The following is a 27731-nucleotide window of genomic DNA, read 5'->3' as shown; positions in this document are numbered from 1 at the left end:
TAATGAACTTTAAAATGATAGTTGTACATGGAGTTGCACAACAAAAGCCTAGTGAAGATTTAACAGCTCAGATCAGTGAGACTACCATGAGTTGATTCCCTTTTACATTTCTAATTACTTTATTCTTGCATTTCTCCATTTTCCCCTCTCCGTCCCTAAGGCATTGACTTATGCTGGGATCAGGTTGCACGGGTGGTACCTTACCTCTGTATCTTATCATTATTTTTATGGAAACAGAGAGTAAGCATCAACAAAACTGTTCAAACTCACAAGTGAAGGAGCAATGCCATCAAATCCGACCTGATTAACAGCCAATATTTACGCACATTCTCGTAGGATGTACTGCTGCTCAGCAGAAAGTCTCTCTAAATTTTGTCTTCCATCCGAAGATAAAAGCAATATACTGTGGATGCTGGAATCCAAAACAAAAGCAGAAGATGCTAGAAAGTCTCAGCAGGTCTGACAGTGGGGAATAAAGTAATTCTGTCTCCACAGAGGTTGTCAAACCTGCTGAGACTTTCCAGCATCTTCTGCTTTTGATGTCTTCCATCCCCCTTGGCCTAGCATTCTGAACCTAATTTTAAAAACCCTGCTATCAAACTCAGATCCATTAACTCAACACAGACCAGTGATTAAACCTGGAATCTCTTTGTGACTCAGTTCCTCATTATGTAATACATTTACTTATTCATCCATTGGGCAGTGAAACATCAAACATCTGTCATAAATAAATGGCATCCTTTCTGCTAAACTTTAATTTTCTGTTCTTGGGCATAAATCAAAGCAAGAGACACCAGATATCTAAAAATGGCAGCATTGTACACAAATGGAGGGCAAGGAACAATGCCTTAACTCAAGAATATTAACATTCTATATTTTTTCCCACTTATAGGTCCCCCACCAACTCCAAATTCAGGAAAGGCAACACAGTGAGTATATTTTTCTCTGTACTGTTATCTGTTCCACAGCTAATGTTTATTACATCATTCTGCTTCACGGGAGAAGGGATCAGTTCCTGAAAGGCACAACAGATAATTACATAGGTTCGTCATAACTTGGATGAAAGATTTTTAAGGAACTTTTGAATTGCACATACAATTATTTGAATAGTGCTTTATAACCACTTCTGTGACGTTCACGTTTGTCATGAAATCAAAGGTGTAACCTCACTAATGAGCCCAGACAGTGAAATCCAAAAAATGTTCCTTATTGACTTCTGAATCTCACAATCCAAAAAAAAACAGTTATACAACGAAGTATGTGTTTTTATCTCTACTGCTTGTACATGTGTTCAGCCTGTTTGCCTGGCAGCTTAATTTATTCCCTTTCCTGCTCCTTCAATGTTCTCTCATCATCATTCAAGTGATAATTCTATCAGTCTGCCAGTATTCATGTGGGTTTGTAGTCAGTGTTAATGACTTGTCTGATTGTGAAGGTTAGCAGAACAGTAAAACATCCCAAGATGCTTCACAGAAGCATAATCAGACTCAAATCGACTTCAAGCTGAAGAAGTCGATATTAAGACAGGTGATTAAAAACATGATCAAAGTGGTAAGTTGTCAGAAGTATCTTAAAGAAGGAGACAGACACAGAAAAGTTCATAAAGGGAATTGCCTTGATGCTGAAGGTGAATCTGACAGTGGTGGAGTGAAGGAAGCGGGTTATGCACAAGAGGTCAAGCCTTGAGAGGGTTGAGGAGCTGGAGGATGTTACAGATATAGGGAGTAGACAGTTTTCGAAGATGAGGGTGAGAAATATTAAAATAAAGGCATTGGAAACTAGCTGCCAGTGAACACAAGTGATGGGTGAAGAGGGCAAGATGTCAGCTAGGATACCATTAGCAGGGTTCTGGATAAACTCAGGTATATGAAAAGTGGAAGATGAGATGCCAGCTAGAGTCTGAAGATAAAGCATGGCTGAAAGCTTCAGCAGTAAGGCAGGCTCAAGATGATGGTTCAGTCTTCTTAATGTTTAATTGGAAGATATTGTGGCTCATCCGGGACAAGACATCAGACAAGCAGCTTGACAGCGCTTGATGTTCAGCATATTAGAACTCGGATAGCCAGGCGATGAAGGATAAAATGCTGGAATTTAGCCTACATGTACTTATAAACTTTTATTTACAAAGGCAAATATATTGCATATCATGTAACTTCAACCCAACAACCTCTCTCTCAGTCTGCTCTTTTGTCTTAATGAATAGCCATTTGGTAGTACAGAACTGAGTATTGCTGGAAAAAAGTCACGCTGTTGGAGACTTTCATCTTCCACTCATCAGAACAGTCTGTCCTGATGAGTGCAAGGTGAAAAGCTTTGCCAGCTTGGGTGAGATTTTACAGCCTCACTTAGGCGAGACCAGAAATTCCCACCCGAGTCAACAGAGATTTCTGTTGTCAGACCCTCGCCTGCTCCGATTCCTGTGGCGGGCGAGGTGATAGAGCTCTAGCCCATGTCCTTAATGTCAGCACTATCAAAATGAGTAGAGATGGATTCCCAATTAATGTCCACCATATGACTACAATTAATATCTTCAGTATTTTGTTACCTAAATGAGTGGGTTGCCTCACCTGGCATGCTGAGTTTCTTTTTGTAATATCCATACTGCTGCTTCAGTGCAAGCCAAGGGTCTAAACTGAGACTTTTGACTTGTGTGGTACAGTGTTACACATCATATTTAGCTATTGACCAGTTCACATGACAAGCTTATATCCCATTTCTCTTCTCTTTCCCCATAGCCTTATAAATATTTCCCCTTCAATTATTCATCCAGTTCTTTTTGGAAAGCTGTTTTTGATTGTGCTTTCATTATCCTTTCAAACAGTGCATTCCTAACACCTCAGTGCACAGAGAAATTCTCCTCACCATAACTTTGGTACTTTGGCTAATTCCCTTAAATCTCCTTCTGGTAACCAAAGCTTCAGCCACTGGAAACAGTTTCTCCCCATCTATTCTGTCAAAACCCTTCCAAGATTTTGAATATGTTGATCAAATCGACTCCTCATCTTCTCAGCTCTAAAGAGAACAACCCCAGCTTTCCATGTAACTGAAGTCCCCCGTTTTTTTGTGCCATTTGAGTTAATCTCCTCTGCATTCTCTAAGGTTTTGACATCCTTCCTAAAGTGTGGTGCCCAGAATAGTCCAGCTGTGCCAAAGCAGTAGCAGTAATTTATAAAGATTTAGCCAAATTTCCTTACTTTTGGCTTTACAGTGATTGTGTATGCTTATTTACCAGCCTTCTTTTTTGATTTAACACATTCAAAGATATGTGCACTACCAGATGTCTATTTCCTAAGCCCCTTCAAAATTGAGACATAAGATTTATTTCTCCTCCTCATTCTTCCTACCTCTAGCTTCAATTCCAAGAGCTTCAGTTTCACTAACAAATATATCATGTGACATTCCATCAAATGCTTTTTGAGCGTCCTTATACAAAACATCATTAACCTCTATTAACATTCATTAACCTTCTCAGTTCATTAAATAACTCAATCAAATATTACCTTTAACTAGTTTGTGCTAGCTGTCATTTACAAATTCATATTGTCCCAAATAATTTATCCTGCCTCAGATTATTGTTTCTGTCTTGGATTATAACCATATTATTTCCACAGATTCCTCTTTATCATCACCATCACCATGTGTGATCTACCTTAAGGCTTTCCATATCTCTTTGTGATGTCGCCAGTCTTTTCCTTTGTCAATAATTTCCTTCAACTTTCAATTCATCCAGCTTTGATATTCTCTTCTTTTTTTTTCCTTGAAAGCTTAGCCCCATAACGTCCCATATAAGTCTGTTACCTCTTAGGATGTGCCCTACCCACAGTCTCAGCCTGTTCCTAATTGCAGTCAGCATATTTCCTTGCTCACTCACTCTCCACAGTGCCTGATCATTTGTTACTGTTTCTGGCCAACAGACCCTTTCCATTCTCCTCCAGACTCTCAGAATTGCACTCCTCTTTCTGTAAGACCCAACACTCACATCCAGACAAACACCACTCTAAGTCAAGCTCTCTGTAAGTTGCTTCCTGATTGTTGTTTATTCAACTTTCTGGTTAGTAACCATCTCTTTGTACCAAAAATGACCTTCCCCATTGCTATCCATGTGCTTATTTCTATGTTGCATCTTCCATCTGCAGATATGAAGTGTCCCAAATGCTTGAATTCTTGTGCCTGTTCTATTTCTCTTCCTTCTATGATAGCTGTTCATAGTACTAAGAGACACTGGAGAAATAGACCACTCATACATGGGACAAAAAGGAATAGTGAGAGCAGCCAACAGTGAGTCGGAACCAATATGTAATTGTAAAAGGAGGACAAGGTCATTGTTTGTAACCAGTCCTCTTCAATGCCTATGCAGAAGCCATGATTAAAGAAGAATGTGAAGACACAGAATCTGGCATTAAAGTTGAGGGGAGTGAATGATAACATCAGTTAGATTTGCAGATGACAAAGCACTGTAGCAAGCACAAAGAAAGACTGCAGGAACTGGTAAATGGAATAGTAACAACAGGCATAAACATCAGCATGAAAGTGAATTTCAAAATCATAAACATATATTCATATATTCATATATTCCTGTTTATAGAAAAGATGTGAAATAAGCTTGGTGCTATTGAACAATGGCTTACAGCTAGTTACTGTGAGTAAAGTTAATGGCCCAAATCTTCCAAGCAGCAGCAATTACAGTCAGATTGCTAGCATAACATCCACAAATGGATTTTCCAGCAGGAGCCATTGAACAGCAGCAGGAATTTCCCATTCTCCCTGTGCTCTGAGACTTATTCCAAACAAATCCGCCATCTCTCCAACACTGTTCAAATACTCTGTTCAGACTGGGGACAGAACCCAGGATCTTCCTGCCCTGATGCTTCAGTAATCCCAGTGATATACTGTCAAGCCTAATGTTGCTCTGTTAGCTTTTCCTCACTGAAACCTGCCCAAGTGCATCACTGCGTAAACTCAAATATAGCACCAGGAATCAACGCAAACTTAGATATGAAACAGAAAATGCTGGAAAATCTCAGCAGATCTGACAGCGTCTATGAAGAGAGAATACAGCTAATGTTTTGAGCCTGGATGACCCTTTGTCAGAGCTTGTCACCCACATTTGAAACATTGGCTGTCAGACCTGCTGAGATTTTCCAGCAATTTCTGTTTCTGTTTCAGATTTCTGCATCCAGAGCAATTGGCTTTTATAAACTCAGACATCATTGCAGGCTTTTACTGCATCTCTCACCAAACTGATTAAAGTCCTAGCATCTTTAAATAAATGAGTAGTAGGTGGATGTAATGTGTGCCATGTGTATGCCTGTGCACGCAGAGCCTTAAGAAATTTTCTCCTATTTAATACATTGTCTGTACACTGACAAGAATTCTACCCCACCCTTGTGTTCCCTCCCCCATTAATGCCAAAGAGCTTGGAAAGCATCATTAGTGAGCATTCTGACTTAGTTTAGAATGCAACACCAGAGAACATGGATGTACATAATAATGGTTGCCCACAATTGGTTAGTTTGTACATGTATTGACAACACCCAGCTCTATCTAGCTGCCTTCTTCTTTGACTCAAAGGTAGTTGCCACATCTTAAATTGCCTGTCTGGCTCACTCACATCTTGATAACAATCTTCCTCCAGCTAAATGTCAGCAAATTTGAGACCATCTTGTCAAAGCCTTGTCAGCACCTTTGAGCCTCTGCCTTCTTTCCTATTAAGTTTCCTTGTTAGCATCACAAACTGAGTCAGGATAGGTGTGACTCCTTTGACATTCTGCTCAACCACAAGCTCAGCTTTCTCCTCCCCTATCTATTCTCAATCTTAAACCTGCTTTTTTCAATTCTCCAGTATCCCCCACATATGCCAGTCTTTCTTTTCTTCTGTTACGGGGGATTTCCTAACCATTTCAGCTGGTGGGATATTTCCAGTCCTGCCAAGTGTGACTCCTGCTGCAGGTTCTCCAGTAGCAGAAAATGCACAAAATGGGAAACACTGTTGACTGTGACAGGACTGGAAGAACCTGCCACTGGCCAAAGGCAGGCTGCCCCTGACATCACAAAACACGCCACAGGATTGCGGAAAATCCTGTCCCTGGTTTATGCCCTAATTGTAACTTCAGGTCTCGTCTACTCTAACACCCTGTAGCTGATTTCTTGTCTCAATCTTCTACAAGAAGCAATTCATTCATAGCACCACAATCCTTATCCCTGTTTGCACCAAGTTTCACATTCCCATCCCTTCTGTCCATTTGAGGCTCTGTTACCTCCCCATATTCCAGTGTAACAACTTCAGAATTCAAATGTTTTCAAAGCATTGCCCACCCTACTCTAGTGATTGTCTCCTGCTTTATGTCTCTCCTCTTCTAACCCTGAACTTCTCTTTACCCCTCATCTTCTCCATTGCATCATTGATGACCAATCATTCAGTCACTACACTTCTGGCCTCTGGAATACTTATCAATTCCCTCTGCTTTGCTACCTGCCTTCTTGTTTTCAAAATTCTCAGAACCCTTCTCTATTTTTTTGCCTCTAATTATTAACCTTTCCTGTTTTTCCCCTTTATCCATCTATGGTATCCGTTCTGTCCGTTTCCTCCTTTGGGGAAAAAAAATTGAGAAGTCTTTATATACTGTAGGTGGAGGTAGAAATCAATATTTCACTGAATTAGGGGAGATTTTGAGGTTGAGACATTGTAAAAGGACATCACTGTGTATCTAGACAATGTTATAGTTCCCCTGCATTTCACAATGCTGACAAGATAATAGACAGACAGAACTCTATTTAGTTGGCATGGTCTTCCCTTAGCATTGAATAGCTGCAGATACTAACTATTAAGGTTGAACATTGAACAAGTGTCATTTGGCAACAAGTGGATTGGGAGCTGGTATCTGTTGAAATGTGCGGCAACACAACTTACAAGTGATGCTGCCTGTACAAAGTGGGAAAGTGATTTATTCACATGCGCAGATAGCCCATGCTTTAAGAGGAGGCTATGACATACTGGTATCGTCACTTAACTAGTAATTCAGAAACCCTGGGTAATACTGTGACGAGCCAAGTTTGAATTCGAGTCCAATAAAAATCTGGAATTAAAGGTCTGATGATAACCATGAAACCATTATCAATTGTCATAAAAACCCAGCTGGTTCACTAATGTCATTTAGGAAAGGAAACCTTATTTAGTCTGGCCCACATTGACCTGTAGATCCATAACAATCAAAATGGTCTAGTAAGCTAATCAGTTGTATTAAACTGCTACAAAGTCAGTAAGGATTGAGACTGGATGGACCTCCTGGCATCGACTTGGGTACCAGAAACTGCAACAGCAAACTCACCAACCCTGAAGAGTGCCCCTTTCTTAAATTGGGAGAGTTGCCCCACAAACTAGTCAAGCAACAGATAAAGGCAAAATATTGCAGTTGCTGGAATCTAAAACAAAAACAGAAGATGTTGGAAAATCTCAGCAGGTCTGACAGCATCTGGGGGGAGAGAATGGAGCCAACATTTCGGATCAGGATGACCCTTCTCAACTTGTGAAATGAACTCGGCATAAAACCAGTTATATTTTGTCACAAATGAAAAACAAACTACTTCAAGGGCTGGAAATCTGATAAAAAATTAGAAAATTAGGAAATAAACAGGTGAGTCAGCATGTGTGGAGAGAGATGCAGACAAATTATATTCTTTGAAGGTCATACATAAAAATATCTTTTATATATTTACAGCAGGTCATACTTTGGGATGACTGCAATATGAAACTCGGGTTGGAATTCCCAGGCCTTTCACGCCAGCAGGGTTCTCCGGTCCTGCTGGTAACACATACCCTGCCGCAGGTTTCTTGGCGGCATGGGGCAGCTTCAATGGAAGGACAAGAGGATCCCGCTGTTAGCAAACAGCATGCCACCTCCCACTGCTGAGAAAAGCGCTGAGGGGAGGCCAGAGAATCTCACACGAGGTTTCTTGTCTATCTTGCAAAACCCAATTGTTAAAATAAGTAATTACATGTTTTCACTGAAGGCAAGTATTTTTTTGTGTGCTCTCATGTCAGTATTTAGCTTGATGGTCAATTTCAAGAAATCAAGCTGGTTTTGATACATGAGACTGGATTTTCGTGGTGGAGATGGGTACAGGGAGGCAGCTTCAATTCCAGGTTGTCAACCCTTCTCTGACAGGAAGTAGCAAAAGGCAGTGCCAGCTGGATGCCAGGAAGGTTCTCCTGAGGAAATTGGTTTGCTCACTGTGCACTGGGGTGGCCTTTAAAAATGGCACCCAGGTTCATCAACTGTCTAAGTTGATGATGGCTTTGGTACAGTCAAAAGCAGATCTGAAAGGGAGGGTTTTGACTTTTGTTTGGAATAGATTTTTTTTTTGGACAGCGCGCAGTCCTCACAAGCAGATAAAATGAATTCAAAGACAATGATAGATTTTTCAAATATTAAAAGGACTTTGCACAGGCTATTCTGTTCCTCAGCTGCTGTGTCGCAAATAAATCAAAATTATTCTATGCTCCCTGCTTTCTTTACCATGCAAGATGCAAAACAGCTTACCCAGTAATACATTTCCCAACAAACTATATGGAGGCATGGACAAGTTGGGTCAAAGGGCCAGTTTCCACGCTGTAAATGTCTATGACTCTATGGCTGTAGGGCTTTGTGGAAGGAAGAGTATGAACTGTCTAGTCATGATGCTGCAGGCATTATCAAGTATGGGCAGATCTTTCTGGACCAATTGGTCTTTTCCTGCCTGTTATTTTCATATGTTTGTAAGTTTCTAGATTTAATCTCAGTATCTGCTGATTTGGCTGACCTCAGCTAGGGCAATGGTTCTGGTTCTGCAATTCACTGGATCTGCGCCAGGCTAGGGAGGGTCAGCTGTGATGTGCCAGGGTTCTGACCTTGGACACGGCAGTGGTTTTCTTCCAAATGTGTGTAGCAGATGATAATAAGAACAGACTGGATTTCTCCCTCTGCACCTGGTAAACATCAACTGTGCATTCTTAGAATTGAAGATGTGCACTTGAAGAGGTAGTGGAGAGCTTATGAAACTGGAGAACTGCATCACAGAATGGATCGGTATCTTCAGGAGACGAGGGGAAAATATGGGAGCAGTCAGAAGAGGGGAAAAAAAATACATAATTTTTCTATGCACAGAGCTCAAAGAGAAATACCTGATTACCTTCCACTACTGTACATTATATCTAGCATATTGTTACGGCTATTGTTATGAGGTACCCAAAACTTACTAACTCGCGCGAGATCCCTCAATTTGTTACTGCCTAGCTAGGATATCCCCAAATTGTTCCCTCCCAATTGAGGAGGGATGAACTGGCTCCCTTTTTTATTCAACCCCCTCTGCTGGTCACAACAAGATTACTTTAGAAACAATCCCCTCCCTTGTGAATATGTTTTAAAATGAGCCAATTTAACCAGGCTTTCTTGATCTTTTTTAAAGATAGTGTGAATTTATTATTATTATTTACTACTAAAGGCAAGAAAATGGTAAAATACATGCATTTACATTCATACAGATTAGAATCGAGTCCAAAGTAAGAAGGTTAAAAAAAAGTATATGGAACGGCCCTTGATTCATGAGAAGTAGATGGTTGAGTGTTGCAACCATTGCGACTCGAGCTTCAAATAGCACTAACTCCAGCAGGCAGATTGTCAATTTTGAAGTTCCAGAGTTCTGCACTTTGGTGAAGAAGCTTCCCTCTTTCTTTTACAGCTATGACCTTTGCTGGTTTAGCTTGCTTGAACAATCAGAGGGAGATAAGAACATAAGAACATAAGAAATAGGAGCAGGAGTAGGCCATCTAGCCCTTCGAGCCTGCCCCGCCATTCAATAAGATCATGGCTGATCTGTTGTGGCTCAGTTCCACTTTCCCGCCCTCTCCCCATAACCCTTAATCCCCTCTCTTATCAAGAACCCATCAACCCGCTTCTTAAAAATATTTAGCGAGGCAGCCTCCACCACTTCAACGGGCAGAGAATTCCAGAGATTCACCACCCTTTGAGTGAAGAAGTTCCTCCTCAACTCCGTTCTAAACCACCTCCCCTTTATCTTGAGGCTGTGCCCCCTAGTCCTACTGTCTTTTTTGAGCGGGAAGAGTCTCTCCACCTCTATCCTATCCATCCCATTCATCATCTTATACGTCTCAATGAGATCTCCCCTCATTCTTCTAAACTCTAACGAGTACAAGCCTAGTTTATTCAGCCTCTCCTCATAGCTCAATCCCCTCAACTCCGGTATCAGCCTAGTAAACCTCCTCTGCACTCCCTCCAGGGCCAAAATATCCTTGCGCAGGTGCGGCGCCCAAAACTGCACACAGTACTCCAGCTGCGGCCTCACCAATGCCCTATACAGCTGCAGCAAGACCTCCCTACTTTTATATTCAATCCCCCTCGCTATGAAGGTTTCTTGCAGGGCTGCTGCTGCTGGCTGGCCTTTCTTCTGTGTAACATACACTCTGACAGCTCCAGCACTAGTTTTCTCTCACATACATGCAAACATGACAATATGTTAGAACTATAGATATGAAAGTTGTTGAAGATCTTACTGTATTGAAATGCTTGGTGAAATTCATTTAAAAACTGTTCATGTGTCAGTTGCGTGAATGGGTGATCAAAGGTATTTGTCTTGAAAGCAAACTTCAGCCAATTGCTTGCTTTTCTAAAGGCCTTTACAATAAGGACTGATCCCATCCCGCATCCTTCATAGTAAACAGGTAAAGTTGTTCTGTTTTTTGCAACTGCTGCAAGATTTGTCTTGTGTGGGTCTACTTTCCTTTATCTTGCCCTTAGGCACTGATAAATTGATCATCATAGTAGTGAGCAAAGAGGAAGAATATTCAAAAGGAGAGCAACACTTAATTGGGGGAAAGGAAATATCATCAATTTAAACTATTGTCCTTTTCACAACTAAAAATGTTTTTGCAATGGCGCACTGCAATTGGCCTCAGCACGAGGGAGGTGACTTTCATCTAAGTCTCCCAGTCTTGATCACATGTCAACAACCCTTGTTGAAAGTGTGCATGGATATGTTTTGAGAAGAAGCAGTTTGAGCTCAGCTGTGATGCCACCACTATTGTCAGCATTGTCTCACTCATGAAGAATGGTCACTTGAATGAAGTACTGGAAGGCCTTTCAGCAACTTGCTACTGGAGCCCAGCAACAAGAGACTGTGCCTTAGGAAGGGGTCAGAGAAAGACTAAAGAACAAGGTAAATTTGTTGAGCATTTGTACTGTTTAATTGTAGAAATGTCAAAATCTTGCAGTCTTATTGATTTGAAAATGCTGGCAGGATTAATGTATTCAGTGTGTTGGCCTCCAGCTGATTCTCTGAAATTGGCCTCCTTCCTGCCCTCATTGTGATCTCGTCATTGCAACACAATTTTAAAAATACAGTACTGGCTCATGAAATTATTTAGGATAAGCCTTAGGTTTCATTTCAAATGAACTCTTTGCTTACAGGAGAATCCTGCCGACTGGTTCACTGCTCTCCATCTGTGATGGTGCCTGATTTCTGTAATTCCTCACCTTGTACTCTTGATGGCTCCATACCAAGGGTCAGAATCCAAAGTCACTGTTTCAGCCAAGTCATTTATTTTACTGAAGTGCCAGCTAGAACTTGAGGTTTTTTTTGTGGATTATTTTGAGAGACATAGAATTAGCCATTATATCAACTTTTCCCTTTCACAAATCAGCCTGCAGCATTAGACTTAGGAGCCATACTATGTGCTTTATATCCATTTCCCTTGAACTTTACATCTGTGTGATGAATGATCTTCACTGAAAACCCCTGGTGTTCTGAGCCCAAACGAGAAAGGAAGAAAATCTTCTTTGTGCCAATAATAAAGCCAACTTTCCACTAAGAATACTGACGGTGTAAAGTAAAAGGGAACATTTCAACTTCTGTGTTTCTTACAGTCATGTTTATCTGAAGCAGTAACTTTAGGACTTAATATTCAAACTTATCACTGTTGAAATTAAGACTCATTGGATTGCCACGTACTTTAACCTATTCCTTTGCAGTTTATCTCCCTTGGGTTTGCCCTCTCCATGCTTTTAAAATTCAAGTTTAACGCAGCTTAACCTCCACTGTTTATCTAACTTTTTCATCCATTTCTTTTCAAACTTAATGGTGTTTTCTGCCATGAGTTTTGGTCCTGTATTTGTGTTGATCAATAAATAATTTAAGACTTTTGAAATTAGTTGAAGTATGTTATAGAGAGTCGCCATGTTGTATAATTTTATTCTTTGTGAAGCAGAGAGGGAGAGAGCATTTTGTCTGGTTCCAGAAGTTGAAATTAATGTCGGGCTTGCAGTGAATCATGCTGCTTTGTGTCTATCAGCCTCGTTGAGTGAGAGTTTCAGAATCTGTTTATGTTGAGGATAACAGATTGAGGGCATTCTGCCAATTGTATACAGGCTTCTAGCTTGTAGCTGTTTGCTCAATCAGCAGTGGGTTCAGTCTTGGCACCACGGTAAGGGACAAGTTCCTGATTGTATTTGGCGGATTGCAAAATAGGTTAGACTTGGAATATGTATGTCTTTGGGATTCAGGTTACACCCTCTTCATTTTATACAATGCTCATATTAAATATAACTACTTACTGCATTACAAATTGGGAAGAGTACATTTATCACATAGTAGTTTCATAAACAAAGCTTGATTTTTCTTTTAAAAACCACATGAACAGTTAAAGTTTATTTATTAGTCACAAGTAAGGTTTACATTAACACTGCCATGAAGTTACTGTGAAATTCCCTGTTAGTTCATCTGTTAGTTAATGGGAAGGTAGGATGTTATAACAACTTCGTAAAATCCACCATGCTTTAAAAAAGAGAATTAAGATTTTTTTTTAATGCTCTGTATATAATTCATTAGAGCTTCTGCTAACCCAAAGTTTATGAAGAATTGAAATCTTTGACCCTAATTCTTAGGAGGCTGACTGAAATTTTTCAGGATTTTTCACTGATGATAGACAAGCTACAGCTTTGTTGAAATATATTGGTGCAATTTATGCATCAAAGGACTCTATTCTTGGTGATTCTCTGGTAATTTCTAACTAACAAGCTTATAATTGAGAACAGTGGGCTTTTTAAAAGTTAAAGAAGTGTATTTATTCGTCACAAGTAGGCTTACAGTAACATGGCAATGAAGTTACTGTGAAAATCCCCCAGTCACCACTCTGGTGTATGTTCGGGTACACTGAGGGAGAATTTAGCATGGCCAATGCATCTAATCAGCACGTCTTTCAGACTGTGGCAAGAAACTGGAACACCTGGAGGAAATACACACAGACACAGAGATAAAATGCAGACTCTGCACAGACAGTGACTCAAGCAGGGAGCCGAACCTGGGTCCCCAGCGCTGTGAGGCAGCAGTGCTAACCACTGTGCCACCTGCTTTTAGATCTGGGATAGTGTTATCACTGGGGAAAAAAAATCAAATATATTCTATTTTGAAAGACCCGTTGTTGTTCAGGGACTATTAATTCTAATTTTCCCCTATGTTAGGATAGATTAAACATCACCTGTGGAAGGAGCAGGATTGCTGGATTTTATTCTGTAATTCAGCAAGGCTTGCCACTTCACTCTTTCCCTGAGCATCGTCGAATGATAGCTCACTGTGAGCCCAGATCCTTTTCATGAATTTTAACATGTCTCTGCTTCCCTGTCTCCCATCCACAGCATTGTTCCAATGAGTATTTCAAGTATCTCACCCTTGCTTTCTATACTTAGTACTGACACCTGCCTCAGGATTATTTGAATGGATGATATTAACAGTTTTCAGAATTTAACCTGGGATGTATCCAAATGCCTCCATGCTCTTCATTTATTTAATATGCAGCAATAAAAAAGGTTGCAACTCTAGTCCACTCTCCAAAGTAAAGTAGTATATATTAAGGCCAAAAGCGTACTGCCCAGTCAAATTGGGATTCAGTGAATTGGTTGCCACTGACATATCAGGGGCGATTTTACAAGAAAAACTCTAAGTATCCAGCTAGCGTGAAAATGGGAAAGTTGCAGATCCGCTTTCTGGACAAGTCTTTACTTCCAATGTTATGCATTTAGTGCATAAAAAAATGGGCTAGACTGTTTCTAGCTACTAGAAACAATGGATGGGGCTTAATTCACCAGCCACCTTGATCTAGCAGCAGAGGGAGCTATGGCACATGTGCAGACCTTTGTGGCTACACATGCACAACTGCAACAGTAGAGACCTGATAGAGAGAGAGAGAGAGAGAGAGAACTGTCAGGCCTCTGCTGTTGCAGCTGGCCTCAATCTAGCCACACCCCCACTCCCCCCCTCCCCAGCTACCGCAGGGGGCAACGGCTAATTGCAAGCCCCACACTGTCCGTAAACATTGCTCTCACTGCCCAGACCAATCGTGCATCCCCCATCGATCACTTGCAGGGCAGCAGCAAGCCCCTATTCCCGCTCCATACTGATTGCAGGCGGAGTGGAAGCAGGCCCTCCCTCCCTCCCCATTACCAATTGTAGGCAGAGCAATAGTGCCCTCCCTCCCTCTAGTTACAGACAGAGTGCGCAGCGGGCCCTCCCTCCCCTCACTCCCAATTTGGCCACCCAGCCTGGCCAACCTCCATAGGCTCCACCTGCTGGCATTGCACAGGCCAGCAGTGCATATGTGCCAAGCTGGCTCTGCCCAAGGGGCACCCACTTGCCCTCAACCTCGCCAGGGGGATCTTATTGGCCTCCAGTTCTACTGGCAAGGGCAACACGACTATTCCCAGTTCATGGGGAGCAGGTGTTACCCTTGCCGGAGAAAACCTCTCCCAGCAAGCCCATAAAGACAAGTGAGACGGGTCGATTGCATCCCGGGCTTGGTAAAGACAGGTAAATAGCCATTTAAATGAATTATTGAGCCTCTTGCTGGAAACAGTTGAGAGGCTGACCATGCCAGAAGTCCCTTGCCAGTAAGATCGTGAGAGCTGAGAAATCAAACATGATTCTGATTTCTTGGCTCCCGCATGATTTAATGGCTTGCACCACCTATTGATGATTCCATTCAGTCAGACCATACATGTGTGCACTGCAAATTGATGGTGTGTCTGACATGAGACAGGGTCAATCTCTCATTGTACATTTTGATCTGAGATAACCAAAGGTTCAGACCAAATTTGTGAATCAGTATCTGTTATTACAGGTGTAATCCAATGTGAACATTTGCAGAGAAACTTGATTTGAGTTCAGTTGATTTAAAAATCCACACTCTCGAATCTCTGCGTATTTACATCCAAAAATGTAGGATGGGATTTTCTGGCCAGTCCTGTCGGTGGGGCCTTCCGTTCATGCTGACAGTGACCCCCTTCTGCGAGTTCCCCTGTGGTGGAGGATGTGAACAATGGGAACCTCGTTGACAGTGGCAGGACCAGAAGATCCCACCACCAGCCAGTGATGGGTCTCCTCCACTGCTGCAAAACATGTTGTGGGGAGTGATGGATAATCTCACCCAAAGCAATAATTTTCACATGCACGCTGACAACCCTTGGGTCTATCTCACCATCACTTCTATTGACTAATCCATTATGTCTAAATTTTCAGACTGTTTGTCCCTGTGCTCCATGACTTACATTGACTACAGTTCAAGCATTGTTTCAATTTTAAAACTTTTATCTTTGTTTTCAAATGTCTCTGTTACCACATTCCTCCCAATCTCTGTTCTCTCCTCCAGCCCCTTAGCCCTCCTATATACCTCTTGTTCATCTAAACCTCTCCACCAATCAGTCTCTCTTTCTGCTTAAAGCTACCTCTTTGACCAAGCTGATGGTCAGCTTCCCAAATGTCTACTTATATGGCTCACAGCCTAATTTTGTTACATCACACTCTAAGAAATATTTTTGGACTTTTTGTTACATTAAAGGTGCAATATAAATATTATTGTTTTGTCAAAGAACCTGTGTTATCAAATATCTGTACTTCTCAGCATAATTATGCAGTTCTTTAATAAATGACTGGCCTCCAGAGGGCTTTGCTGCTAAATTGATGCACGCTGTGGAATGGAGTCATGCAGACCCAGTGTCTCTGATTTGATTGATGCTTGGTGCACTGATCTAAGGTGTTGCAATTGTTACCTCCTGACCTGGTGGCACTGCTTTGTTCCCTCCCTTTTTCCATTCCTTCCTATGGAGAAGTCTGCTCACAGCCTACCAGAAGTGAAACCTAATCAAGACAGTGGGAAACAATGACGCTTATTAAGTTTAGCATCATGAAAAGGCCTATGCATCACCTCCCCTGATGCACAAGGCCAACAGGCTAGGAAGTCCCTCAAACTTTAAAAATCAAATTCGTGCAGATGCTGGAAATCTGAAACAAAAGCAGAGACTGCTGCATACCCAGCATGTTTGACTGATTCTGTGGAGAAAACAGACCAGTTGTTACAGGTATGGAGTCTTTGTCAGAACTGGAAGATATTAAAGAAGAGTGGCATTTGAAAAAACAACAAAACCACTTGCACAGAACCAGATAGAATGACTGGTAAAGTGTTGAAAGAAGAGATAGTTAAATGGAAGATGCAATATTAGCATGAGATATTATGCAGCATTTGAGTGAAAGCAAAGAAATTAAAGACGGACCAGCTTATCCCAGCAGCAGAACAGGGGGCTGGCTCAGCTATGAGGTTATTCCTGACTGAATGTCTTACTTTCTAGCCTTACGGGCTTATGGGCTAACTTCAGTGACTGAAGTGTTCCATGGCTGCCTGTTTCCATGGAACTCAAATCAAGAGGCAATATTTTCATGAACTGAAGAGAGAAAAGTGGAAGGAAAGACAATAATTAGAAAAAAGAAAAAAGAAAATTATAGCACAGGAACAGGCCATTCGCTCCTCCAATCTTGCACCGACCATGCTGCCCATCTGAACTAAAACCCCCCTACTCTTCCATGGACCATATACCTCGATTCCCATCCTATTCATGTATTTGTCGAGCCTCCCTTTAAAATTGTATCTGCTTCCACTACCTCCCATGGCAGTGAGTTCCAGGCACCCACCACCTTCTGTGCAAAAAAAACTTGCCTCTTACATCTCCTTTAAACCTTGCCCCTCACATTTTAAATCAATGCCTCCTATAATTGACTTTTCTACTCCGGGGAAAGGTTTCTGACTATCCACTCTATCCATGCCCCACATAATCTTGTAGACTTCTATCAGATCACCCCTCAATCTCCAGCATTCCAGTGAGAACAAATCAAGTTTCTCCAACCTTTCCTCATACTTAGTGCCCTCCATACCAGGCAATATCTTGGTAAGTCTTTTCTGTACCCTCTCCAAAGTCCATGCATCCTTCTGGTAGTGTGGCAACCAGAATTGAACACTATATTCCAAGTACAGCCTAATTAGCAGCCTTTTCAGCTATAATGCAGTTATCAACTGGATCATCCACTGAAATTTTTATGATAAAAAATTGTGCACTTTTTAACATTAAAAATGAGAGAGTGTAGTTTAAAACAAGCATGCTGATAATTGAGTTCTGATGTGGGTATGCCGGCGTTGGACTGGTGTAAACACAGTAAAAAGTCTGACAACACCAGGTTTTAGTCCAACCGATTTATTTGATAATACTCACAAGCTTTCGAGGGGACTGCCTCTTCATCAGGTGAATGGAGAGTTCTGGCCTCAGACAGAGCATATAAAGCACAGACAGTTTAGAGATTACTGATTAAAATGCGAATCCTTACACCTAACCTGCTGCTCAAGACCTGAAGTGGCTGACAATGTGAGTGGAAGGAGCACTGATCACAGGTTACAGAGATGTGTATTGTCTCCAGACAGCACTGCAAGCGAGGTTCTGCAAACCCAGGCAAGTCACGGGGGCCACAGATAGTGCGACACGAACCCAAGATCCCCGCCGAGACCGTCCCCATGCGTGCGGAACCGGGCCACCAGTCTCCGCTCAGCGACTCTGCGCTGTTGTGTGTCGTGAAGGCCGCCCCGGAGAACGCCCACCCGAAGGTCAGAGGCTGAATGCCCGTGACCACTGAAGTGTTCGCCAACAGGAAGGGAACAGTCTTGCCTGGTGATTGTCGAGCGACGTTCATTCATCCGTTGTTGTAGCGTCTGCATGGTCTCCCCAATGTACCATGCTTCGGGACATCCTCTCCTGCAACGTATCAGGTAGACAATGTTGGCCGAGCTGCAAGAGTATTTACCGTGTACCTGGTGGATGGTATTCACCAGGTACACGGTAAATAATCTTGCAGCTCGGCTTTATGTGCTCTGTCTGAGGCCAGAACTCTCCATTCACCTGACGAAGAGGCAGTCCCCTCGAAAGCTTGTGAGTATTATCAAATAAATCAGTTGGACTAAAACCTGGTGTTGTCAGACTTTTTACGATAATTGAGTTGTCAGTGATGCACACATAAACCAGATCTGCCTGTGAAGAATTCACCTCAGTGTCCTTAATAATGTTGTCATGGTTACCTTCCAGTAGAGCTCTGGCTAGTTATGTGTGGTATGTAAATGTAGGGAGGTTTCCATCAGTTTTTGATACTTGTGAAGCTTGAGAGACAATGGAGATGGATTTAGAAACCTTTGGAAGTTATCGTGAGTATTAAAGGCCTGAGATCTATTTTCTCAGGACCTTTGATAATTTGATGCATTTTCTGCCTTTCAGGCCATAAATAATCTCTGCTGGGTTTGTTACCCAAACTGGCTCATCAGACTGCTTTGCCATTTGGTTAGACATGGCAGATTCTTAAAATCTCAATTTTTTACACTTCATATTCTTTAAAATTTTAATAGTCCTGTGATGACTTCAGCCAGGCTAATGAGGTTGACTTGCTAGAGTATGAACTGCCTGATGAGTCCTGATTGATGGTTAAATCAGGGAGTCTCATGCTCCCTATTTAAAGCAGGTGTCTCAGTCTCCCAGACTGCATTCAGCAGGGAGCAATTGGAGAGTTGGCTGTGTACAGATGTACCATGTAAATAAAGTAACTTGGTGATGGGATTTTTGTCTTTGTGGAATTATTACAAGTCCTAAAGGGCAAGTGTGGGTTGGGGCAGGGTGGAAACGTAAATATCAAGCAAGACTCCTGTAGGGTGCTGGGTTTTGCACAAATGATGACAAAGGACATCACCTTAAGTGGTTTACTATTAGGGGTCTTCAGCAGCTCTTATATGTCATGCCTGTAGCCACACTGGTGAGAACTCCCACGCTACCAACACTTCACTTTGTGTGTATTGGTCATGGCAATATATTCATGAATACACATTCTACAACCTCTAACCCAATGCCAAATCTGACCACTTTCCATTTAATAAAGGTGTGTCGAAGGGCAGATGACCAATTTAATCTGACAATGTGTGTTGGTCATGGATATATTTTAGAGGCATTTAATGCCTCCATTTTAGCCACTTTTTTATTTTTAAAGTATCTCAGGCATCCTAGGAGGGGAAAAGAGGCAAGAAAAGTTGTACCCATGAGATAAGTGTCTTATGGCACTGCTGTGGCTTATGAGGAGCAGGAATGTTTCTGCTGGGCCCCACAACCTTACTTGCACACAGTCAGAGATCTGCCAATTGCTGTGTTTTCCATCCTGAATGTCCAACTGCCCCACCACAATGTCTCTTTCACCTCTCCCACCTTCCCCTGCAATGTCCAAATTATCACGTCCCCTATCTCACCTTTATTTATTTCATCAATTAATTTCATTGTTTTAAAGATCACAATTAGATCTTAACCTCCTCATTCACAGGATTGTAATCCAAATTTACCAAATGCACATCTATAGTTAAATTACTTTATCTTGGGTGTCATCCTGACATTGTAAACATTTAAATATAGTTGCAGAAACCCCTTAATGCAGCTTTGTGGAATCCTGTTTCAATCACAGAAATCTGACATCATACATGTGTACTAATTTGTAAAGTGAAACATTTTACAACACACAGTGATTGTCATCCCAATCAACAAGGTATTTTATACTCATTGGATAAAACTGGCCCATTCTTACACCTATCTGCCTGTGGCAGCCCTGAAGCAACAAGCAGATCATCTGGATTACAGAAGGCTGATGCAACTATTCAAAATAAGGATTTTTATTTGTTTTAGTAACTTTAGAAGAGATGAGTACAGTTCAGTATCATCAAAACAAGAAGAGTTGCATACAAACTGTCACCTGTTTTCTAGTTTCACAGTGACCATTCTGCTGTGCATCAATTTTTAAAACATTAAACTACGCAAGGTAGTGTCACAAGTAGGCTTACATTAACATTGCAATGAAGTCACTGTGAAAATCCCCTAGTTGCCACACTCCGCCACCTGTTTGAGTACACAGAGGGAGAATTTAACATGGCCAATGCACCTAACCAGCACATCTTTCAGACTGTGGGTGAAAACCAGAGCACCTGGGGGAAACCCAAGCAGACACAGGGAGAACGTGTAGATTCCGCACAAACAGTGACCCAAGCCAGGAATTGCAGCCAGGTCCCTGGCACTGTGAGGCTGCAACACTAACCAGTTACACTTGCGATAATAGTGGATGAACACTTGTGTTTTTATGACTCTACTTTTGTACATTTAACAGAGACAATAATAAATACATCAGTCGCTTCAGAAGAATGCCATATAAAAGTGTTAAACTCCTGACCTCTGTTCTCACCAACCGTAATCTTTAGCCTTTAATGCTTTCTTTGATTCTGTCAGAAAAGAAATGGAAATCATAGCAGACTGCAGTCCTATTGTTAAAAAAATCAGAATAACACAAATACGTGGTCTGGGAGACTAACACTGGAGATGAAATCTGGTCACTCCTGAGGACCTGACTGACAGCCTGTCATTTGGAGCTCACTATCTATAATATCCTCATAGGTATCACCTTTTGCATTTCCCTGGAGATGTTGATTATTCTACTAAGAATTGCAGAATCGTAACAGTGCAGAAGGAGGCCATTCAGTCCATCAAGCCTGTACCGATAACAATCCCACCCAGGCCCCATATATCCCCGTATCCCCACATATTTGCTAATCCCCCAATTCAAAGGGACAATTTATCATCATCCACCATCCACCATCCAAACCTGTACATCTTTGGAGTGTCTAGGAAACCAGAACACCCAGAGGAAACCCACGCAGGCACGGGGAAAACATGCAGCTCCACACAGATAGTCACCCTAGGCTGGAATTGAACCCATGTCCCTGACGTTGTGAGGCAGCAGGGCTAACCACTATGCCACCAGACTACACAGTAACAACTCATAGAGTCACAGCACCAAGAGAGACCATTCAACCCATCTTGTTTGTTCTGGCTCTTTGAAAGATTCCTCCTTTTTAAGTATGTGAGAGTCTATTCTCTTTCGAAAGTTATTGTTGAATCTGCTTCCACCATTGTTTCAGCTAGTGTACTCCAAGTCATTATAACAGCATGAAAAAAATTCTCCTAATTTTCCCCCCTGGATGTTTGCCAGTTAACTTGACATCAGTTTTATATTGTTATTGGCTCTCCTGCTAGTGGAGACAGTTTCTCCCTATCTTCTGTGCCAAAATCCCCTATTAATTTTAAACATCTCTCTTAACAAAAGACCTTTGTCTGGATGTTATAACTCATCCATAAATAGGCTAATAATCTACAGCACACAAAAGTTGGGTATGCCCAACAAGGTTTATTTGAAGAAAATAAAAAGTTCTTAAAAGCCACATTTATTTTTCAGAATAAATACAAAATAAATTGTAACTGCACCTCCCAGAAACCTTCAAGTCAATTTAAAAGTCTTAATCTTAAAAGTCACTGTTAAGGTGCAGTGAGAGTGAGTGCCTGTGAGCACCAGGTGTAGCATCATTGTAGTCAATGGGAGTGAAATGCACTGCAAACAAGTCACCAAAGCTCCTTCCAACCCCACATTTTATTGTCTCTGTTAAATGTACGAAAGTAAAGTCATAAAAACACAAGTGTTCATCCGCTATTATCGCCACCTAGAACAGGAGTCTCCAAACTTTTCAGTACGAAGGCCACGTCGTATATTTTACACATTTTCATGGGCCAAAGAAAAAGAATGGTTCGAAAGTTAGAGGGTTACTTTAATAATAGTCATTTTTCTAAAAAAGGTGTCAAATAATTTTAAATTTGTTGCGATTGGTGACTGCATTACAGCAGCACACGGCTGTTGGCTGCAACAGATGTCAACCACAATGTGGGTGTTGCGCTGAGCACGTCACTCTACGATTGGTCTGAATTGCCGCCGTCATTGTCAGTGTTCTTGCTTATTTCAGACAGGTGGAGCTTACGGATTGGATAAAGCAGCTGTCACTCAGTAAATGCAGAGCAGCAATTGGATAACCTGTCTCAATTGCTGATTCGTTTAATGAACTGTCAGTCATAGGATGGCAGCACTGATTGGACAATAGGCCAGTAAAGAGGGTGAGGTTCCCATGGGTCCATCAGACACTGCATGGAGCAGCAACAAATGTCCAGCCTGTGGCTTCTGTCCCCGCGTCCGGGTCCTGAGTCAACGGCGGGGTTCTGGATGCGGGAATGTTTTTGGCAGCAAGAATTTTGTCCCGCCCCACTGGCTGCAGGCCAGATGTAGCCTGCTGTGAGCCAGATGTGGCCCACGGGCTATAGTTTGGAGACCCCAGACCTAGAAGGACAAGGGCTGCAGGTGCATGTCAGAACATGGCAACCAGCAAGTCCCTCTCCAAGTCACCCACAACGCTGACTTAGAATATTGTCATCATTCCTTCACTGCCACTGAATTGAAAACCTCCCTTGCGAACAATACTGTGGACGTATCTGCACCACATGAACCACTGTAGTTTAAAAATGCAGCTCACCGCCAACTTCTCAAGGGCAATTAGGGATGGGCAATTAATGCAAGTCTTGTCAGCAATGCTCACATCCCATGAATGGACTTTTAAAAAATCACAGGTAAAATGGGCTGCTGAGAGAAAGGGAGCTATGAAGGATCATAACTGGATTCTGCCCAGTCTTTCACAAACAGCTGTAAACTCCATCAGACTACTTTCCCAAAGTAAAAGAACCATTAAACCATCTACTGTGTTTAGGATTCTGACAGTTCAGACAGTCTGGTAGTGTATCTGAGGTACGTACTTGGCAACTAGAATTATTTAAAGCAGAGAGTTGGTAAAGGAGATGGGAATAGATGTTTTGTATAGGACAAGAAAGCATTGCAAAATTGCAAAGAGGTTGACCTAAGCTTCACTGGAAATCAGGCCTCAAGTCTAATTTCCATAAAACCAGCACACCATCAATGTTAACCAAGTTTCCTAATGCAGAACACCAGATAGAAACTTGGAAAATTGGGCTGTATGTCAATTCTGGGCATGGGGCAACAAGCCTAGGCCACCAGCCGCAAATCAGCCATTTTGTGCAGCAAGGAGATGCATTCCTGCTCCTCTTGGCTTCTCAAATAGAAGAATAATGAAGTTAACCTACCTTATTGTGGGTGTTCTTTTCCCATTAATGGGATGTGAGCATCACTAACGAGGCTGGATTTTATTGCCATCTTTAATCGCCGTTGAGAAGGTGATGGTGAGCCGTGTTCTTGAACCACTAGAGTACATGTGAAGTAGATACACCCACAGTGCTATTTGGGACGGTTTCTTGAATTTTGACCCCGCAACTGTGAAGGAATGGCAATATATTTCCAAGTCAGGATGGTGTGTGACTTGGAGTGGAACTTGCAGGTGATGATGTTCCCATGTGTATACTGCCCCTGTCTTTCTAGGTGATGGAGGTCACAGCTTTGGACAGAATCTTGGTGAGTTGTTGCAATTACATCTTGTAGGTGGTATACACTGTGTAGTGAAGGAGTGAAATTTTAAGATGGTGGATGAGGTGCCAGTCAAGCCTGTTGCCTCGTCCTGGATGGGATTCAACTTATTGAGTGTTGTTGGAGCAGCACTCATCCAGGGAAGTGGAGGCTATTCCATCACACTCCTGACTTATGCCTTGTGGATGATGGACAGACATTGGGAAGTTGGGAGGTGAGTTACTCGCCACAGAATTCTCAACCTTTGACTTATCCATATAAAAACAATATTGTTATGGCTGAGAAGTTTCTGAACGATGTTAACCTCCAGGATGTTAGCGGGAGATGGTAATAGCATTGAATGTCAAAGGGAGATGATCAATGTCTTGCACTTGTGTGGCATGAAGGCTACTTGTCACTCATCAGCCCAAGCCTGCCATCCAGGTCTTGCTGCATGCTGCCTCAGTATTTGAGGAGTTGCAAATAGTGCTGAACACTACAATCACCAGCGAACATCCCCACTTCAGACCTTATGCTGGAAGCAAGGTCATTGATGAAGCAGCTGAAGATAGTTGGACCTTGGACATGACCCTGAGGAACTCCTGCAGTGATGTCTTGCTGCTGTTGAGAACGTGTGCAGCATTCCAGTGCAATCACTGCTACCTCCGATGAAATATCCTTTCCTCAATTACATTTGCTATCCTTTATAGGTAGCACATCCTGATTCCATTTCAGGAAGATGTGATTTGTAATATTGGATTCGGAAGTGATTGTTCATTCATTCCTTGTTGGTTGGATAAGAGTCAGTTCCTCCCCAAATTGCAACCTTTTCTGTCAGAGGTTTTACTGTGCAACACTTTCAGTTTGTTGAATTATTGGAGCTTGTTACAAGTTTGCGGTATGCATTTCCAAGATTTGTAGGTTGTTATAAGAATATTGTATAAATATATAGCTTGTGAAAGTCATTCCGAGAATGTCTTCAGCTTTGATTGTACCAATGTGAATGACAAGGCTGAAGCAGCTGGTTTAGATGCTGCCGCTAAGTAGAAATCAATCTAGAGTGGTACAATTACTAATTATATTGTACATGTGTATACAGTGCTGCTTTTGCTGTTGGAAACCATTCCCTTTTTAACAGCAGTGTCAACTACTCACTGAAAGCACTGCCAACATTGCAGTAAATTATATTTATTATGTTTAGCCTGGGATTCGGGGTGGAGGACAAAAACCACACAAAAAAACCCCAGAAATTTAAAGACTTTCGGGGATCCCATGACCCATTGGTGAATATTTTAGGGCTTTGGAGTTGCCAGTTTGAAAAACGGTGTGATATTGGCCATCATGGATAATGCTGAGGGACAGTGAATGAGCCACTAATACTGTTATTGCAAATGGTATTCATTAGCATTAGGGATGGGATTTAATGCCTGCTTTGTGGTGTGTACGGTGTGCGATTAAGTCCCTACAGATGGTCTACCTGTCCTGCCTCAAATAAAGCCGCTAAATGGGCAGTTAATACCCATTCAGGGCCCTCATCTTGCTGCCATCAGCAGGTGGGAGACCCACCATACAAGGAGCGTGACAAGCAAACAAGTGAGTGATGGCGGAAGGGATTTGCAGAAAGGGGATCGAGGGAGGTTCAGCAGCAAGGCACAAGGTGTAGCTCTCAGCAGGCATTTCCCTTACTGATACCAGTCCCCCCCTTACCGATACCAGGTCCCTCCCTTACCGATGCCAGGGGCAATACGGTAGCACAGTGGTTAGCACTGCTGCTTCACAACGCCAGGGACCCGGGTTCAATTCCTGGCTTGGGTCACTGTGTAGACTTTGCGCGTTCTCCCTTTGTCTGCATGGGTTTCCTTCGTTTGCTCCAGTTTCCTCCCACAGTTAGAAAGACATGCAGGTTAGGTGCATTGACCTGAACAGGCACTGGAGTATGGAGACTAGGGGAATTTCACAGTAACTTCATTGCACTGTTAACGTAAGCCTTACTTGTGACTGTTAAATAAAACTTTAAAAACTATAACTTTAGGTCCTTCACTTACCGATACCAGGTCTGTCCCTTCCAATGCCAAGTCCCTCACTTATCAATGCCATGCCCATCAATCAGGCCTGAGTGCTTTTAAACAAGGAGCAGCCCATTGCCCACAGGGACCATGCAAGAGACTCCACACGGTTTTACTCGTCAAGCTTTCTGCATAGTGAGCACCCCCCCAGCCATTAAGTTAATACAAGCAAGAGCAGGACAAGGCCCTTAAATGACCATTAATTTCCCACTTAAGGGCCTCAATTAGTGGAGAGACAGGAAGGCTGGCCATGGGTTTTCCTGCACAAATATGGAGACGGGAAGACCATGTGGTTCCCACCCACCAACAAACTCTTAGAGAAAGGTATTAAATTCCGCTCGCGATACATTCTCACAAGGAGAGAGAAAAGACTAGAAAAATCTCATCACTCTTATACCACCTTGCACTTGCATCTAGCACTTGCAACTCCTATATACCAGTCCAAGTGATAGCAGCACAAAATGGCAACATGTCTCCCAACCACAGCTGAAAGACAAAGGAGGAAATGATAGTAACAACGCAATAACTTTAATAGATTGAACAACATAGCGTCATAGAATCCCTTCAGTGCAGAAGGAAGTCATTCAACCCATTGAGCCTGCACCAATCTCAATCCCCCCCAGGTCCCATTTCCACAATGACACATATCTACCCTGCTAATTCCCTGACCCTAAGGGTCAATTTAGCACAGCCAATCAACCTAACCTGAACATCCTTGGACAAGTGATTGAAGTTCTACATGTAGCTACATTGCAGAGTATTCTTTGGTGTAAATGTCCCAGCCAAATGTATCAATCCTTTAAGCCATTGGGCACTCAACACTGGCAGCTATAGTGGGTGGAATTTTACGAGGTTGATTCTAAGTAACCAGCTAGCGTGAAAATGGGAGAGTTCCTGATCTATTTTCTGGGCGAGTTTTCACATCCAATCTTATATACTTAGTCATTGAAAAAATGGTCTAGATTGTTGCTAGCTGCTGCAGGAAGTGGGCTGGGCTTAATTTGCCTGCCAGCCTGCAGAGGCAGCTACAATGGCAGCAGCAGGAGTCTGACAGATAGAGAGAGCTGTCAAGCACCTGCTACTGGAGGCAGCCTCAAACCAGCTCTCCCATCCCCCCTCCCAACCATGCAATCGCAGGGGCCCATAGCCAATCACAAGTCCCACAACGCATGGACATCTAGCCCCTGCAGCAACCCCCCCACCCCAGACCGATTGCACCCCCCTCCGACCCGTTGCAGAGTGTGCAGTGGGCCTTCCTGTCCTCCCACGACTGGGTCACCCTTTAGGGGCAATATTACCGGCTCACTCCACCCATCGATAGGTGGGGCGAGCCGGTAAAATTCAGGCCCTGCCCTAAAGGACCCTCCCCCACTGGTCCCACCCCGGCACTGCACAATGGGCAGTGCCAAGGTGTGCAGTGAGCACTGCCCATGTGGCAGGCTGGCAGTGCCAAGGTGCCAGATTGACACTGCCAATGGGGCACCACCTCATCTTCAGCCTTCCCCAGGGTGCCTCAGTAACCACTGGTCCCACCAGCGAGGTGAACAGGACTATTCCCCATTCATGGGGAGCAGGTATTTTCCTTGCCGGAGAGAACCTCTCTCGGAGAGGCCATAAAGTCAAGTGAGCCTGGATGATTGAGTGTCTTACTAAACACACGCAAATAAGCATTTAAATATATTTAAATAAATTATTTAGCCTCTCGCCCAGTTCTGGTGAGAGGCTGACCAGTTCAGAAATCCGACTATTGTAAGATTGCGAGAGCCGAGAAATTGGGCACAGTCCTGATTCCTTGGCTATTGTGCGATTTTACCGGTTCACTCCGTCCATCGATAGGTGGGGTGGGCCAGTAAAATTCCGCTCCACTTTGTTTTAGGAAATTTAGGAAAGTAATACTACAATCAAATTGATTGTCCTTTATCTTTCCTGGTAGCCGATCAT

The 27731-nt window shown here is 42.6% G+C and overlaps 1 protein-coding gene across 4 annotated transcripts in view; it reads left to right on the top strand.

The window, feature by feature from the left end:
* ror1 (receptor tyrosine kinase-like orphan receptor 1) overlaps positions 1 to 27731 on the top strand; it is a 266618-nt gene that overhangs the window by 213656 nt on the left and 25231 nt on the right. For all 4 annotated transcript variants that reach the window (XM_080195621.1, XM_080195623.1, XM_080195620.1 and 1 more), the window contains exon 4: positions 893 to 929. In XM_080195621.1, coding sequence (XP_080051747.1) covers positions 893 to 929 — 37 coding nt within the window. The remainder of the gene's footprint in view (positions 1 to 892; positions 930 to 27731) is intronic.

The sequence above is a fragment of the Carcharhinus amblyrhynchos genome, chromosome 9 (assembly GCF_965287045.1).
Source record: "Carcharhinus amblyrhynchos chromosome 9, sCarAmb.v2.hapA, whole genome shotgun sequence".
Classification (NCBI taxonomy): domain Eukaryota; kingdom Metazoa; phylum Chordata; class Chondrichthyes; order Carcharhiniformes; family Carcharhinidae; genus Carcharhinus; species Carcharhinus amblyrhynchos.
The sequence above is the reverse complement of the archived record's forward strand: the minus strand, read 5'-3'. Positions and strand labels throughout refer to the sequence as shown.